This window comes from Colobus angolensis, unplaced genomic scaffold (genome assembly GCF_000951035.1).
Source record: "Colobus angolensis palliatus isolate OR3802 unplaced genomic scaffold, Cang.pa_1.0 Scaffold1, whole genome shotgun sequence".
Classification (NCBI taxonomy): domain Eukaryota; kingdom Metazoa; phylum Chordata; class Mammalia; order Primates; family Cercopithecidae; genus Colobus; species Colobus angolensis.
Window position 1 is genome coordinate 4584142 of NW_012110918.1, and position 15156 is coordinate 4599297.

The 15156-nt window shown below is 35.6% G+C and overlaps 1 protein-coding gene across 2 annotated transcripts in view; it reads right to left on the reverse strand.

Moving 5' to 3' along the window:
• The window catches only part of ABCA9 (ATP-binding cassette, sub-family A (ABC1), member 9), a 78849-nt gene that overhangs the window by 26711 nt on the left and 36982 nt on the right, over positions 1–15156 (reverse strand). For both annotated transcript variants that reach the window (XM_011933359.1, XM_011933433.1), the window contains 7 exons: positions 14834–14973; positions 12417–12536; positions 10979–11177; positions 9045–9211; positions 8289–8422; positions 6896–7033; positions 2640–2747 (listed from right to left, as the gene is read on the reverse strand). In XM_011933359.1, coding sequence (XP_011788749.1) covers positions 2640–2747; positions 6896–7033; positions 8289–8422; positions 9045–9211; positions 10979–11177; positions 12417–12536; positions 14834–14973 — 1006 coding nt within the window. The remainder of the gene's footprint in view (positions 1–2639; positions 2748–6895; positions 7034–8288; positions 8423–9044; positions 9212–10978; positions 11178–12416; positions 12537–14833; positions 14974–15156) is intronic.

Sequence of the window (15156 nt, forward strand, 5' to 3'; positions counted from 1 at the left end):
TCAGAAAGCACTATGGGCAGAGAACAGTGGGAGAGAAGACCCTTTCGTGGAAAGAGGCTGATGTTCTGGGAAACTGGAAAGGAGCCAGTGTGGCTGGAGCATAGTTATCAAGGTGGCAGTGGCATCAGATTAAGGGAGAAAGATACACCTGGGTCCAGATCACCCATGGCTTTCGGACAATGGCAAGGATTTCAATCCTGCTCCTTGGTATGTTGAGAAACCATTGAAGGAATTTAGACAGAGAATTAACAAGGTCAGCTTTGTGTTTCTAAGGTATTACTCTGTCACACCGGGTGAAAAATAGAGACGGCTAATGTGGCCTTATAGGGTGGCTGTTGTGCTCATCCAGAAGACAGATGATGATGGTTCTGGCTGGTGTATTGTAGGAGAGATGGAGGAAAGCAGAAAGATCCCAGAAATATTTCAGAAGTATACTCCATGACTTCACCATTAACTAGCTATGAAGATGAGAGAGAAAGAAAGACATTGACATTGTGGGGATGCTGGTTAAATTTGAATTTTAGATAAATAACCTTTTGAGTATAAGTATGTCCCATGCAATATCTGGAAAATGCTTACACTAAAAAAGTTCATTGTTTCTGATATTAAATCTTAACTGGGTGTCTGTAATTTTATTTGCTTAATTCTGGCAATCCTAAAAAAAATAGCTCTTAGGTTTCAGTCAAGATAAAAGAATGAAAGATGAGCCATTATTTATAGAGATGAGTAACCATGAAGTAGGTAAAATTTAGAGAAAAATATTCCTGTGCTGATGATGTTTATGTTTATTCCTAGTTCACAGGAGACAGTTAACAACAACAACAACAAAAAAGCAAAGGTTCAGATAATGATAAGAGACATACATAGATTTTTAAGATAGGCTCATATAATAGTTATGGGAAATCTATTTCAGACTGGTTAAGCAGAGAAGGGGTCTTGGCTGAAATATTTAAATATTTGTGCTGAGATCTGAATTACTGAAAGCCAGCTGTAGAAAGAATAGAAGAAAGAGCATTCCAGCCAGAAGAAATGGCCAACGCAAAGGTCCAGATGATATTGGCATATTTTAGAACCAGAAGGAAAAGTGGGGTAGCTAGAGGAAGAGAGTATAAGGAGGAAAGGTAGAGAGATAAACAAGAGACAAATGAGGGAGGGAGTGTTCTGCCAGACAACATAAAGAATTAGAATTTAATTCTACCTGCAAAGAGAAACTGCCAGGGTTGTTAAACAAAGTAATGAGATGATCTAATTTAAACTTCACTCTGAAAGTTCACTCAGAAAGTTCACTCTGGTTGTAGGAAAGGAATTAACTGCAAATAAGGAAACCGATGGGTAGCTCTTGCAGTGGTTTAGGCAAAGAATGACAATGGCTTAGACCAGGAAGAAAATAGTGGAGAGGGAGAGAAATGGATGGATTTGAAGTAGAACTTAAAAGAATTTCCAATGGATTAAATAAAGGAGATAAAGAGAAAATGATAATGCCAGAATTTTATGCTAGAGCAACTGTAGACGATAGTGCCATTTGCTGAAATAAGAAAGTCACGAGGTGGGCATATCTGGTCAGGAAAATTAAAGTTTTATTTTGCCTCTGTGTGAAATATCTATTACTCAGCTATATGGTAATATCACAGAAGCAACTGTACATATACAAGTCAAGAATTCTGAAACTAGCTGAAAAGGGTCCTAGAACTAAAGCCTGGACATTTTAGGCATCAAGCATTAACATTTATGGGAAAGTTACTATATGGCAAGAATGGTTCTAAGTAATTCATTGGTATTATTTCACCACATCCTCACAGAAACCTATTTCAAATAGATGTAACTAATGTCTCATTTTATAGGTGATAAAAATGAGGCATAGAGTGATTAAGTAACTTTTGAGGTTCATGCAGCTTGACGATAGAAATATTGACATTTGAACTCAGAGGAGTTTACCCCCCCACCAAAAAAGTGTGAGAAAGAGTGTCAAGAGCAGGAGGAAAAAGACAGTGAATATGTGGTCTTATAAGAGTAAAGGAAAAATAGTATTTTGTGTTTCCCATGGGAGAAGTCACTAAAGATAGGGACAGTTTAAGAGCAGAATAAATAAAAATTAAGTCAAGCCCTTCAAAAACATGTCCTGAGCATTAGTTGATGATGGCAAGGACATGAAGACATTGGAGAGTGGCAGATAGACTCTGTTACAGGCTCCTTGAATTTTATTTTTTAAAAACTCACAAAAATGGAGCTTTAAAGGAACAATATTTTCCAACAACAAGTCAAAGTGCTGTGGTGAGTTGGTCAGGGCTTTTAAACTGAGTAGATTTACCACCATCTGGAAGGTAGAAACCACCACTGGGAGATGAGATGTGATTATGTCTGTGGGTAAGTGTCATAAGTAAAATTTTAAGTGATATACAGTTGAAAGTTGTCATTCCCTGTTAGCAGATGACATCTAAGCTGTCCTTCCTGAGGTCTCACATTTGTTTAAGAAAGATAGCATTTTCTTCATATTTGGCAATTATTATTAAAGTGCTTGATTATTCATTGCATCAAGTACAAAAATTAGATTTACCCCTTGCATGTAAATTTATAGTTGTAAGGGTGGGTGAAGGGTTCTCTAGATATAAAAAACATATGAAGACTTTAATTCTTCTTACTTTGTAGTCACTGATGCTGCTCATTGCAATGTATGGAGTGAAAGAGGCTGCCACCGGTATCCAGAAGAAGGTGTTACTTCGGTACCCATACTCATAATCCGTATGCTCCTGAAATCATGTGGAACATGTTGAGCTGATAGTGATTGGGCATCTGTTTCATCTGTACTTTCTTAACTAAATCACTCAAATAAATGAATTGGGCTGATCACTCAAAGCACTTCTCAAGGTCCTATGTGCAACTGTAAGAAGTTCCACATTCATTTTCAGCCCTGTGTTGCAGCAACTAGGACCTTCTGAACATGTAGCCTGATTTACCTATGAAGAAGCAAATTCAACCAAGTGATATGAATTGTATAAGGTCACACAGTTAATAACTTGTAAGGTAGGCATGAAACGTCTGCTCTCTGACTTTATGGTTACAGTCTTACATGCATTGCTTATATACAAGGCTGATGTTTTAAGAGACAATAGAGATTGTGGACTGTCAGTGGAGGGGCTAGGAGAAAACCGGTCAGCACGCCCTCCATGTCAGGCGTTATATTTAAAAAAAAAAATCAAAGCCCTATACATGTTAAAGAGGATCTTGAGTTTTGCTACAAGCCTTAATTTTAAAAAAATTAAAATTTTTAATTGTGGGTACATAGTAGATGTATATATTTATGGGGTACCTGAGATGTTTTGATACAGGCGTGCAATGTGAAGTAAGCACATCATGGAGAATGGGGTATCCATACCCTCAAGCATTTATCCTTTGCGTTACAAACAATCCAACTATACTCTTTTAGTTATTTTTAAATATATGATTAAATTATTATTAACTATAGTCACCCTGTTGTGCTGTAAAATACTAGGCCTTATTCATTCTTTCTGTAAATATTTTTTGTGCCTATTAACCACTCCTACTCCCACTCCCCACTCCCTTTCCCAGTCTTTGGTAACCATTGTTTGACTAGGTACATGAGTTCAACTGTTTTAATTTTCAGATCCCACAAATAAATGAGAACATGCAATGTGTGTCTTTCTGTGCCTGGCTTATTTTATTTAGCATAGCGATCTCCAGTTCCATCTATGTTGTTGCAAATGACAGGCTCTCATTCCTTTTTATGGCTGAATAGTACTCCACTGTGTATATGTACCTCATTTTCTTTATCCATTCATCTGTTGATGGACACTTAGGTTTCCTCCAAATCTTGGCTATTGTGAACATTGCTGTAACAAACATGAGAGTGCGGATATCTCTTTGATATACTTATTTCCTTTTGTGGGGGTAGCAAAGGTGAGATTGATGGATTGTATGGTAGTACAAACCTTAATTTGATCTGTCATCAGTCACCTCACTACATTGCAAGTCATCGGTATGATGAGTTTTGATTTGTTTACTTCTCTGTTCTCTTACTCCCTCCTAAAACTCAGCACCCCTCTGAGATATTACAGCATATAAAAGTTGCTTGACTAAAGATGCATATGTGTAGATAAGACCCTGTGAGGGGAAGAAAGACTACACGTCCACCAAAGACTACATGTCCCATCTCATATCTTTGTCTGTGGATACTGTGGTTGATTTTTCCTGATTCGGAAGGCCTCTGAGGGAGGAAAAATCACAATTCATCTTGACAGCCAGCTTCCTTACTCATGACTAAGTTCATAAATGACATATTAAGTCCATGTTAGATCATATCCACCCACACTCAGAGTTTTATGTGACTCAGCCTGACGGGGTCCTTCCTAAGCTGAAAGACACTTGATGCCTCCTAGGTAGTTCGGCCAGGTGAGGACTTGCAGGAGTGGCTGGATGGGAGCGCTGTAGGACATTCCAATAGATGATAAAAATTATTGAGAAGGAGTCAGCACCAAGTCTTGAGCTATAGTGAGCCTGGTACTTTAAGATCAAGTAGAATAGGCTTACAGAATTGTAAGAGAGAATGCCAGGAACTGGATGGGGAAACCAGAGGTGGCAATTCAAAGAGAGAATTTGTCTACCTATGAGCTCGAGGTCAGCTGGGCTGGTGGATAGCAAATACTCTGTAGTGAAAACATATTTTTAAAGGTGGGAATTCAGGTTACTTGCTTATTCTTGGGAACATCCAATTCTTTGTTATCCAAATAATTGACTAGTCTACTCAAATATAATAGATAATGAAACACAGCGACACCTCAGTGGGCTACAGTTTCCCCAGTTGTCTAATAATAACACAAGTTGAGAGTCCCTAATCTGAAAATCTGAAATCTGAAATGTTCCAAAATTCCAAACTCTTTGAGTGCCAACATGACACTACAGGTGGAGGATTTCTTACCCAACCTCCTGTGAAGGATCACAGTCCAAACATAGGCACACAACACAGAGTTTATTAAAAACATCAAATAAAATTATCTTCAGGCTCTGTGTATAAGGTGCACATGAAACATAAATGAATTTCATGTTTAGACTTGGTCCCATCTCCAATATACCTCATTATGTAAATGCAAATATGCCAAAATCTGAAACAATTAAGAATCTGAAACACTTCTGGTCCCAAACATTTCAGATAAGGGCTGCTCAATCCATAATAGGAATAGTAATAACTCTCAAATTCTGCTTGGTACATTTAAATATGCTACTACGTATAAATCACATGGGAAATACCTGGTTTTGCCCTAGAGATTTTTGAAGGAAGGAGGACTGCTGAAACGTGGCTTGAAAGGACAATGGTATGATGTGCTTTGGAGAAGACAGGGCAACCCCCTTGACATCCCAAACCTCTGTAGCTTTCAGACAGCATGCAAGAAGCACTCAACAGTTCTCATAGCTCTTTCTGAGGAAGCACAGAGGTTAAAGCAAGACAGAAGTTATTGAATTACCTGGAAGATGGACACATCAAACAATGAACAACGTAGACTGGAGAAAGTTTGACGGTGTGGACTTTCCTGTAGCAGCCTACAGAGACTCTGCAACCCTGAGTGTGTCATCACCTACAGAAGGGTCTGGAGCCAAGCTAACCACCGCCCCAAGACAATTACATGGGTCACCTGGGCTATGGTGACCACATACGTAGAAACTACTAGCAACTAGAGAAAGCATGATGTCTCCCCAGCACCAGTTCCGCAGGAAGAGCTCCATCTCTCCATTCTTCCATTCTGCCTCCAGCACAGCAGTGCCTTACTCAGAAGGGGAGGGAAAGGGGATAGTTTCAGAGCTAGGACACTCACCCTTTTCTATTCCAAGGTGTTAGACTGCAAAGGGGAATGGAAGAGCAAATCACACCACCACCACCCACCCACTTCCATGCCCCCTTAGGCCTCAATTTGACCCTGCAAAGTTTAAACTGAATAGAAAATTGAAGTTTAGGACTGCACTAGAATGATTCTTCATAACAAAAAGTGACCAAGAAGCTATAGAATATGCCCACGGTGTCATTTAAACCAGACGAAGGGTGTTTCAACACAACAAGTTGAAAAGTGACCTGAAGACACAGAAGTGCACACCCACATCTCTACCCCAGATCTTCTGCCTCTGGGCATCTAAGCAGGCCTGAGAAACTAGATTTTAAAAAAGAACTGCCTTAGTTCTCATTCAGCCAGTCCCCAGATCTAATAAAGCTGAACATTCTTTAATGGAAACTTATTTTGATGCATCCTAAGAAAAATAGTTTTAATAGCAATAATAATGAGAAATATAATTTACTCAGCACCAGGAGTTGTCCTATTTTATGTGCCTCATCATCACTCATTCCTACAATAACTGGTCCAACTTAGCCAGGTGCTCACATTGCTTTATTTACTTCTTAAGAAAGTTTTGTGATAAAGTCTTTAATCTATTTTTTGTAGATTGATGACTTCTATATCCTATAGAAGTCAAGTTGCTTAAGAGGGTCACATAGTCTGACCTTTAAGTCTGTTTCAACAATGTCCCACTACCTACAGCCACAGATGGTGACAGATCTAGACCAAAAACCATAATGAGTTTTATTTTCTGTTGCTCCATTGACATCAAGTCATCTGAATAAGGTTATAATGTTGTGTGGTCATTTCTAAATGTGTGTGTGTGTGTGTGTGTGTGTGTGTGTTATAATGTTGTGTGGTCATTTCTAAATAGTGTGTGTATATATATTACATATACAGTGATTTATATATATAAAATATTGCACACAGATATATATACACACACACACAAGTTTAAGAATAGGTTCACAAAAAGTAATGTAATATTATTTTAGCTTTCAAGAATTTTCTTGAAAACTTATCATGACACAGTATAAGTGAGAAACAATTATACTTACTTCAAAAAATGTGCTTCTGTCAGTCTGAATGTGTCCTGAAGAATTAAAAATTCCAAGTAGCCCATTGCTAATGACATCCAGGAGGACAGGAAAGCAATTCAGCCGTTTTGTGTTACATGCTACTGAAAATCTGTGATCCTGAAATACAACAAGCACCAATTCTAAGTCTCCATAAAGCAAATACAAAATTTAATGAGTGAATGTGTTAGAAAATCATTCAAGTTATTGATAATATAATAAGGCGCAAGCACTGAATGTGATTAATATCACTATCACTCATAATATTTGATTAATTCTTAGTACACTTAAAGAATCCGATATTGTGGTTTCTACCCACCATAACATCAACCATGTGGCTATTTATGCCCAAACATCACAAAACAAAATACTTCAAATGATATTTAGCAGCAACACTATGAAATTCCACAGCGCAACCTCAGTTTAACCTGGCTATAGACTTCGTTTCAAAATGTGACACATCCATTTTATAAGTATACAATGTTTGGATACTTGAGAAATGGGAGGCAGGCAGAAAGTTGTAATGAAAGCATAGGTTTTCACAAATTCTGTGCTTACTTGTAAAGTCTCCCTTAAAATAACGTGTGTGTGCATGTGTATAATGTGATTATTTTTCCCTCAGAGAAAAATATAAGTAAATTAATTATCCATATTGCCCAAAATGTGGGCAAGCTTTGAGAACACATTTTTGCAATCATAAACAAATCAAGTGTATTGTATTTAACCTAATTACCTAAAGCAATGTTTATTGATGTTAAAACTACTTTACTGAGCATACTGAAAAATAACTTAAGATATAATGAGAACTATCTTGAAGGTAATTTCTTACTTTATTGTTGGCATGGAATTTATTCCTGAAAATTAGCTGTGACAAATTACAAATGGCCACACTTTATGACACCTAACAGCTGTGATTTATGCGTTTAACATAATTATCTCATCTTTTCCATTTGCCTGCTGTAGAGATCTCTGACTCAAATTCCTACAGGGTCTAGGCAGGGGATAGGAATGAGTGAAGCAGTATGCAGACACAGAAAACAGAAAAGCAAAGGCCAAGTCTACATTGGGCAGTTGTTCTCAGTTCCAACTGAGAATGAGATTTAATTATTGGAATGGAATCCAATTGATAATAACGATCTAAATAAATTAATTATAGCAGTGCATTCAACTTAATCAGGAATAAAATCAAATTTCATTACATATTGTCATGCTGGAGTTTATGGGGAAATAATTGTAGTTCAGCTTGTCCTATAAAAATGAGAACTATCCCATTTGTTTGTGTGAAATTGGCCTTTCATTCAGTTGATATGAATTATTCAAATTGTACTCCCATACTCCATCTTTGGTGAAATACATCAACTGGAGCCCAGCATACCTTTTCATCACCTGACACAATGATAGCACCATTGTAAGATGGGTCATCTGTGCCATTTCTGGTTCCAAAGGCATCCACTTCTATAGCTATGTTCTGTTGCCTCAGTGAATGTAAAAAGTTATCAATGCTTGACCCTACCATGACGGCAAAGATTAAAGAAAGCAAAAATGAAATAAAACAATAGTCAAGTAATATTAAAAATACATTACATCACACAAAGCATATCATACAAAAGGACTGTCTAAGGATTTTCATAACAAAGCAGAACTGATGTTCTGGTACTAAAATCCAGTCTAATATCATAGGTATGACAAGTTTACTTTATCTAGAGCCTAGGTATTTCATTATAATTTCTATTAGTACAGAAATAAGAATTGCTGTTAACATTATAATCCTTGAAGCTATTAATAGTCTATCTTTTTTTAATTTGAAACATTTTTTCCAGAAGCCAGCACAGCACAGATTTACAAAATGATACACAAAGACCTCAGAGGTGAGTCAATGATTTACCTCCCTACCTCCTCTTTAGTTGCTTTGTGTAACAAACATTAAGGTTAAGTAAACTTGCAGAATCTATTTCTAAAACAAACTCTCCAATGTTGTATTTTTCATTTTTTAATTTATTTTCTGTTTGGCCTCATATATGCTTTCTAAAACATAAAGAGTTTATTTTTTTTTCTTAGCAGTTCATGCTTTTGGGGGGGAATCTCTCAACAAGAACAACATTTAGCAGCTGCATTTCAGTCCCATGTTCACCTGTCTTATTGATGATCAGTAAATGGGTCAGAGGATCCTGTGGTGGTTGTCCTGGTGAGAGGAAGTACGTATTTGGAGACAGTTCCCACGGGTAACTTTTCTGATATGATTCATAGAATAGATGCTCCAAAAGTTGAGGGATAAAGCTAATACCAAAAAGCAATAATCTATGCAAAGGAAAATGTAAAAGAAAAAAATTTTAGCAAGTTTTGTGGGTTTTTAAGTTTGAGGGGATAATGAATATAATAATGGAAATAAATTATAATCAGTAACCAAACATTTGAATCATACTTTGCCCCATTTTCTTGTTTCTAAAATGAGATGGGTCATATGTATCTACCTTTAGTCTTTTGCTCTCTCTCAAGTGCCAAGTAGGACAGCTTGGCTTCAGGTTTATGAAGTCTGTGGATTATGACTCTTAAATCTCTCTTTCCAATCCCTACCTCATTGCCTTATTTCAGTTATGCATTTCTTTCTTTTTCTGCACTATTGAAATTGGCATATCACTAACACGCATACTTACTACACTCTGAACTTTATCCCATCCTGTTACCAATTTCTGTAAATTACAGCATTTTCTCATTCGCCTGGGCACCAGGGCTCAATAATTTTCCACCCATTTATCTCCCTTAAATTTCTTTTCTAATATTTGGAAATTCATATCTATCATAGCATCCTTATCGCTTGCCTCCAAACCTTGTTCTTTTTTCCTCTTCTTAAGTTGGGCTTTTATTAAATCCTTCCTGACTCTTTTCAATATTGTTCTAAATGTTTGTTTTCATTGTCTCCAAATTCTACTATCACCAAACAATTTTGCACAATTACCCAATTAAGCTTCTTAACATTTTGTTGAAATTACATCAATGACCTATTGAAAATAAAAAATAAAATCTTAATAGTTCCTTAGTATTCATAAAATGCAAACTCTTTAGCTCTATGAATATATTTCAAAAATATTTTTACTTTTTCATACACTATATGTTGCAATTAACTCAGATTAATAGTTCTTTAGATTTCTCATGTATCCCTATACTCAGTACTACTCCCTCAGCCTGAATTTCTATTCTCTTCTCTCTTCTTCAAAATCTCCCTTAGCTTCCTATTTTGACATAATCCCCCTCCTATTAAATGCCATAGTTCACAGGATTGTCTATTGTTTACTGTATGTCTAATCACCCTCAAGGGTGGACTGTCAGGTCTGATTTCTTTTGATATATGTTATAATCAGTTAATAATAGAGTGTTGCATAGAGGTGCTCATTAATATTTTTGGATGAATGAACATTCTCAGTGAATGAGTGTTCCTGATGATGAGGCTGAAGTTCTAGGGGTACATGTGAACCTTATAGTGGGTTCCAGATATGATCGTGAAGCCAAGGCAGACTCTTTTACAGAGCCTCAAGACTGTAACATGGAAATTATGCCTAAGTTTCCAGTCTTCCAACTACAACATTAACTCTAACCCAAGTTTCCAGCCTGACATTCTGCCTTGTGGATTTCAGACTTGCCAGGCCTCACAATTACATAATGAAATTCCTTAAAATAAGTGTGTTTATATATGTATATCCTATTGGTTTCATTTCCCTGGGGAATCCTGACAGCTACAGGTTTTGATACCTTGGGAAAAGAGTAAATGGGTCTTTAGGATGGGACCTAAGTACTAATATCCACGTGCTTTTGAAGAACTACTTCAACCCATTGGTAAGAACAAAATGTGTGTGAAATTTAAAAAAAGAACAATTCCAACCCTTATCTGTTTTAATTATATATCCACATGATTAACAATGGTTTATTTAATTAAAAAACGATTTCTTTGTATAAAAGACAATGTGCATCTACTGAAATTTATTTTACTTGAGTTTCTTTTATGTTTTGCTCTCTCAAGTTTATTTTTAGTTCACAGACAAAACAAATCTGAAACACTCAGATACTCACATAGTCAACAGGCTTTTTCTTTCGTTCTTTAACTTTAGGAAGCGAACTTTTGCTATTGCACAGACCTGCTGCCTCCAGAGCGCCATGCCACTGATTGTTTTCCTTGTTTCATGGAAGGAAGACAAAACTTGTTCCAGCTCAACAAGGTTTCCTATATCTTTCGCCTCATCAGTTTGTAACTGTCCCCAAATTCCAATATCTAAAACATAAGATCAGTATTTTATAAAGTGCCATTTTAGTTGTGCATTATTTAGCTTTTCCTGTGATAAATTTTCCTACAAAGGTGTCAAAGTTACCCTCTTGGGCCAAGATACAAGTAATCTAATGTATGACATCATTAGAGCAACTATTGAAGAAATGGGAAAGAAGCAGAAAGTATTGATACAATAAAAGAAAATCTAGTGTTTACTGATTTTAAACATCTTCTGTGTGCAGCTTTACAGGACTTTATTTATTCTAAGGAAATCAATGAAAAAAACTCATTAAGAAATCTATTTGTTGTAAAAGATAAACCACTTTGTATTTCTAAGATAGGAGAGTTAGTATATATAGAACCCCTCTGCTCCCCTTCAAGAACACAAAAATGGGAAAAACGATATTTTTAAAATATAGCCATGGTTAAAAGCAAGATAAAAGTTACCTGTTTTGAGGAGAAGCCTAGAGAAAATGACTAACTCTGGCTTCTCGAAAGCTATAAAACATATACATACATTAAAAGTTAAGTATAACACTGAAAAATGTAACAAGTATATAACTTCAAAAATGAACAAAAGAGGAAAAGGAGGATTAAAGAAAAATACTTGATCAATCCAAAAAGACACCCAGAAAATTGCAAAAATGAAAATAAAGATCACGGTAAAGAGTAAACACCATAAGATGATAGTGAACCAGTAAAAAAAAGTAGCTTAGCAGCAATAAGAAAGAAAAGACAGAATGCTTTCCAAGGAATAAAGATGAGGCAGAGAGCAAACTTTCCAAAAGCAACAACTAAATCCCAAATGTCATTGAAATGCTACCACAAAAATAATTGTCAATGTGAATTTTCTTTTCTCTAATGTATGTTCAGGTAATATCATACCATATATTTATTGTTTGCTGCATAAGGAACTAGTGTTACACATTGCTATATTCCACAGAGATATATTTCTTCTCTAAGTTTTCCCAAGACAAGCCTGAATCACAGCACCAACAAAAGTATATAATCTCATAATTTGGACATATTTTCAAGATAAAATACTGCACACAAAAATAAAATTCTTTCTTTCTTTCTTTCTTTCTTTCTTTCTTTTTCTTTCTTTCTTTCTTTCTTTCTTTCTTTCTTTCTTTCTTTCTTTCTTTCTTTCTTTCTTTCTTTCTTTCTTTCTTTTTCTTTCTTTCTTTCTTTCTTTCTCTCTCTCTTTCTTTCTATTTTTTCTTTTTCTTTCTTAATTTTTGTTACCTGATTCATCAATAGTTGATTTTCCTTCTAATTTCAGAAACACCTCATTCAAAGTTGTTACGGAAACACCATAATCCTCAATGCCTTGGTTAGAACATCTATCGAGATCCCTGTAAAGTTCTAAAAGTGGACACAAAAACAGATTATAAGAATATAATTTATAATGAGAATCATATTTCTCAAAAATATAAAATATTGGTGATAGGCCAAATGTACTAACTAGAAACAAAATTGTGATACAGATGTTCTCATTTCTAAAATGATCCATATGGTATGTTACTTTTCATGTCTTTTTGAGATCAAAGTCTAATCTAAACATTTATTTTTTCATTCTTAGGAAACTACATATGTGTTTTTTTGAAAAAATTATATTTTACTTAATACATTTTTTAAAATTTATTTTTGTTATATTACAGGGAGTGTTTAATTCTAAATTTCAACTAATTAAAACATATTTTCCAGAGAACAGAGATTTGTGCTTTCTTGTTGGGATTATTAGGGAGTTATAATAACAAATGTAAAAGAACTAATGTTTATAGAAATAATTAAGAATAGACTCTTTGCTAGATTACTTTGCTGTCCAGGCTGGAATGCAGTGGCTCCATTTCAGTTCACTGCAACCTGCACCTCCCACACTCAAGTGATTCTCCTGCTTCAGCCTCCTGCATAGCTGGGATTACAGGTACGCAACACCAGGCCTGGCTAATTTTATGTGTGTGTGTGTGAGTGTGTGTTTAGTAGAGGCGGAGTTTCACCATGTTGGCCAAGCTGGTCTTGAACTCCGGACCTCAAGTGATCTGCCCGCCTCGGCTTCCCAAAGTGCTGGAACTACAGACATGGGCCATGGCGTCTGGCCCATAAGTATGTAAAGCTTCTGAAAGGACAAAATAGGTATGTAACTTTGCACCTCCTCTCTCTCAGTCTCTGTCTCTCTCTTGCTCTCTTTTAGCTTCTGACCATCGTGTGAAAATTCAGGAAAACTGAAAAGTGGATAAAAGATAAACTAACTCAATATTGCGATAAATTAAAGACTTCAATCTTAATTATGTGTTGGATAAAGAAAAATAGAGATGCAGTCAAAATTTCTAATGAGTCCTTAAGTCTACCTAAGGGTTAATTGTTGTTCAGTCTTTCTCCAAATTTCTCATCCCCTTTGGAATGCATTTAATGAGCAATCAGCTAAAACTTTGCTGTGTGATCTTCACAAAGATTTCTGTTTTTATAAGGATACATATCTCAAAGACATTGTGTATGCATTGTGAACCATTATTTCACTTATTCTAAGAGATATATTTCATCATCTTTTAATATATCTGAAATAATAATGGATCCTAAATGAGAGCAGATCATATTTTAAATGGCAGCATTATTTCTTTGTGTTTCTTTCTTAGTGGTACATCCTGTAGTTGAGGGTTTCTGACACCTGATGAAATACCATAGGTTCTACATGTCAGGTATTATTCCAGGTGCTTTATTTATATTTAATATTCTAATAAATTTGAAGGTATTAAATCATTTAATACTTATAACAACCTAGAGTACTATTTCAATTTTCTTTTCACAAGTAAGGAAATTGAGATACAGAATAGTACTACAACCTGTTAAGGATTATAGAGCTAATAATGGCATAGCTGGTGTTTGAATCTAGACTGTCTAGCTCTAGCACTGAGTTTTGATCTCTGCACTTTATTGTTTGGTTCTGTGTTTCTTTATGGACCAAGATTATGTCATGCTTATTGACTCATACATGCAGCAATGGCCCTGGTATAATTTCTTGAACTTGATATGGCAAACACATTTTTACAGAGTAAACTTAAAAAACAGTCTACCTCAAAATGCTTAGGAAATGAAACAATGCATTGGGAGACACCATGGAAAAGTAATAACAGCAGTGGTTCTCCAAGCTTCTGTGTTTGCAGCAAAGTTGTGAATTAGAGTATTTGGCAGAATGCAGGCCAATCCAAGTTATGTTCAATAACTTGAATTATATCATTATGTGATGGTGTTTCTAAAACAACCTATTTATTGTGTACAGTTCTCTCAGCTCTTCTTCAATAGTCTGCCACTGTATTTACATACCTGTTCCTGTCCTGACCACACTCTCTCATTCATTCCTGAAACAAATTTTCCAAATATTTCTAATTTTATCTTGCTGCTAGCCTGTGCCTCTTAATTACACATATTGTGATGTGAAGCATATTTAACATCTACATGCCTTGATTTACTCATAAGTAACATGGAGATAATACTAGGGGGTAATATTATAAGTGACCTTGGAGTTGGGAATATTAAATGAGTAAATGCATGCATTGTGCCATTCATCTAGCAAGCATTAAAACTAGCCATCATTCTTGTCACTACTGTTATTGTTAATAACACCATTCCCAAATCATTCTGTGGTTTCTACATTTTGTTACCTGGAAATTTGTTTGTCCTTTCCAAAGGCAAAATATATACAAGTTTTTCTTCACTTTGTGCTGTCAATTTGGCATCAGAGATGTGCTGCTTAACCAGTGAAGTTATACTCTCTGGATCACACCTTTCATTCAGATGCAAACTAACATTTAAAAAGAATAAAAGTTATTTTTATCCAACTCTGTCTCTAAAACAATTTCCTAATTATGTAGTATGTGCTTGTCACTTTATTAATATTTATGAGACAAAACAATGTATAGTTTACTGGACAAAGTAAGATGTAAAGCTACTAATAAAGTCCAAACCATTAAATCTATGCAACATG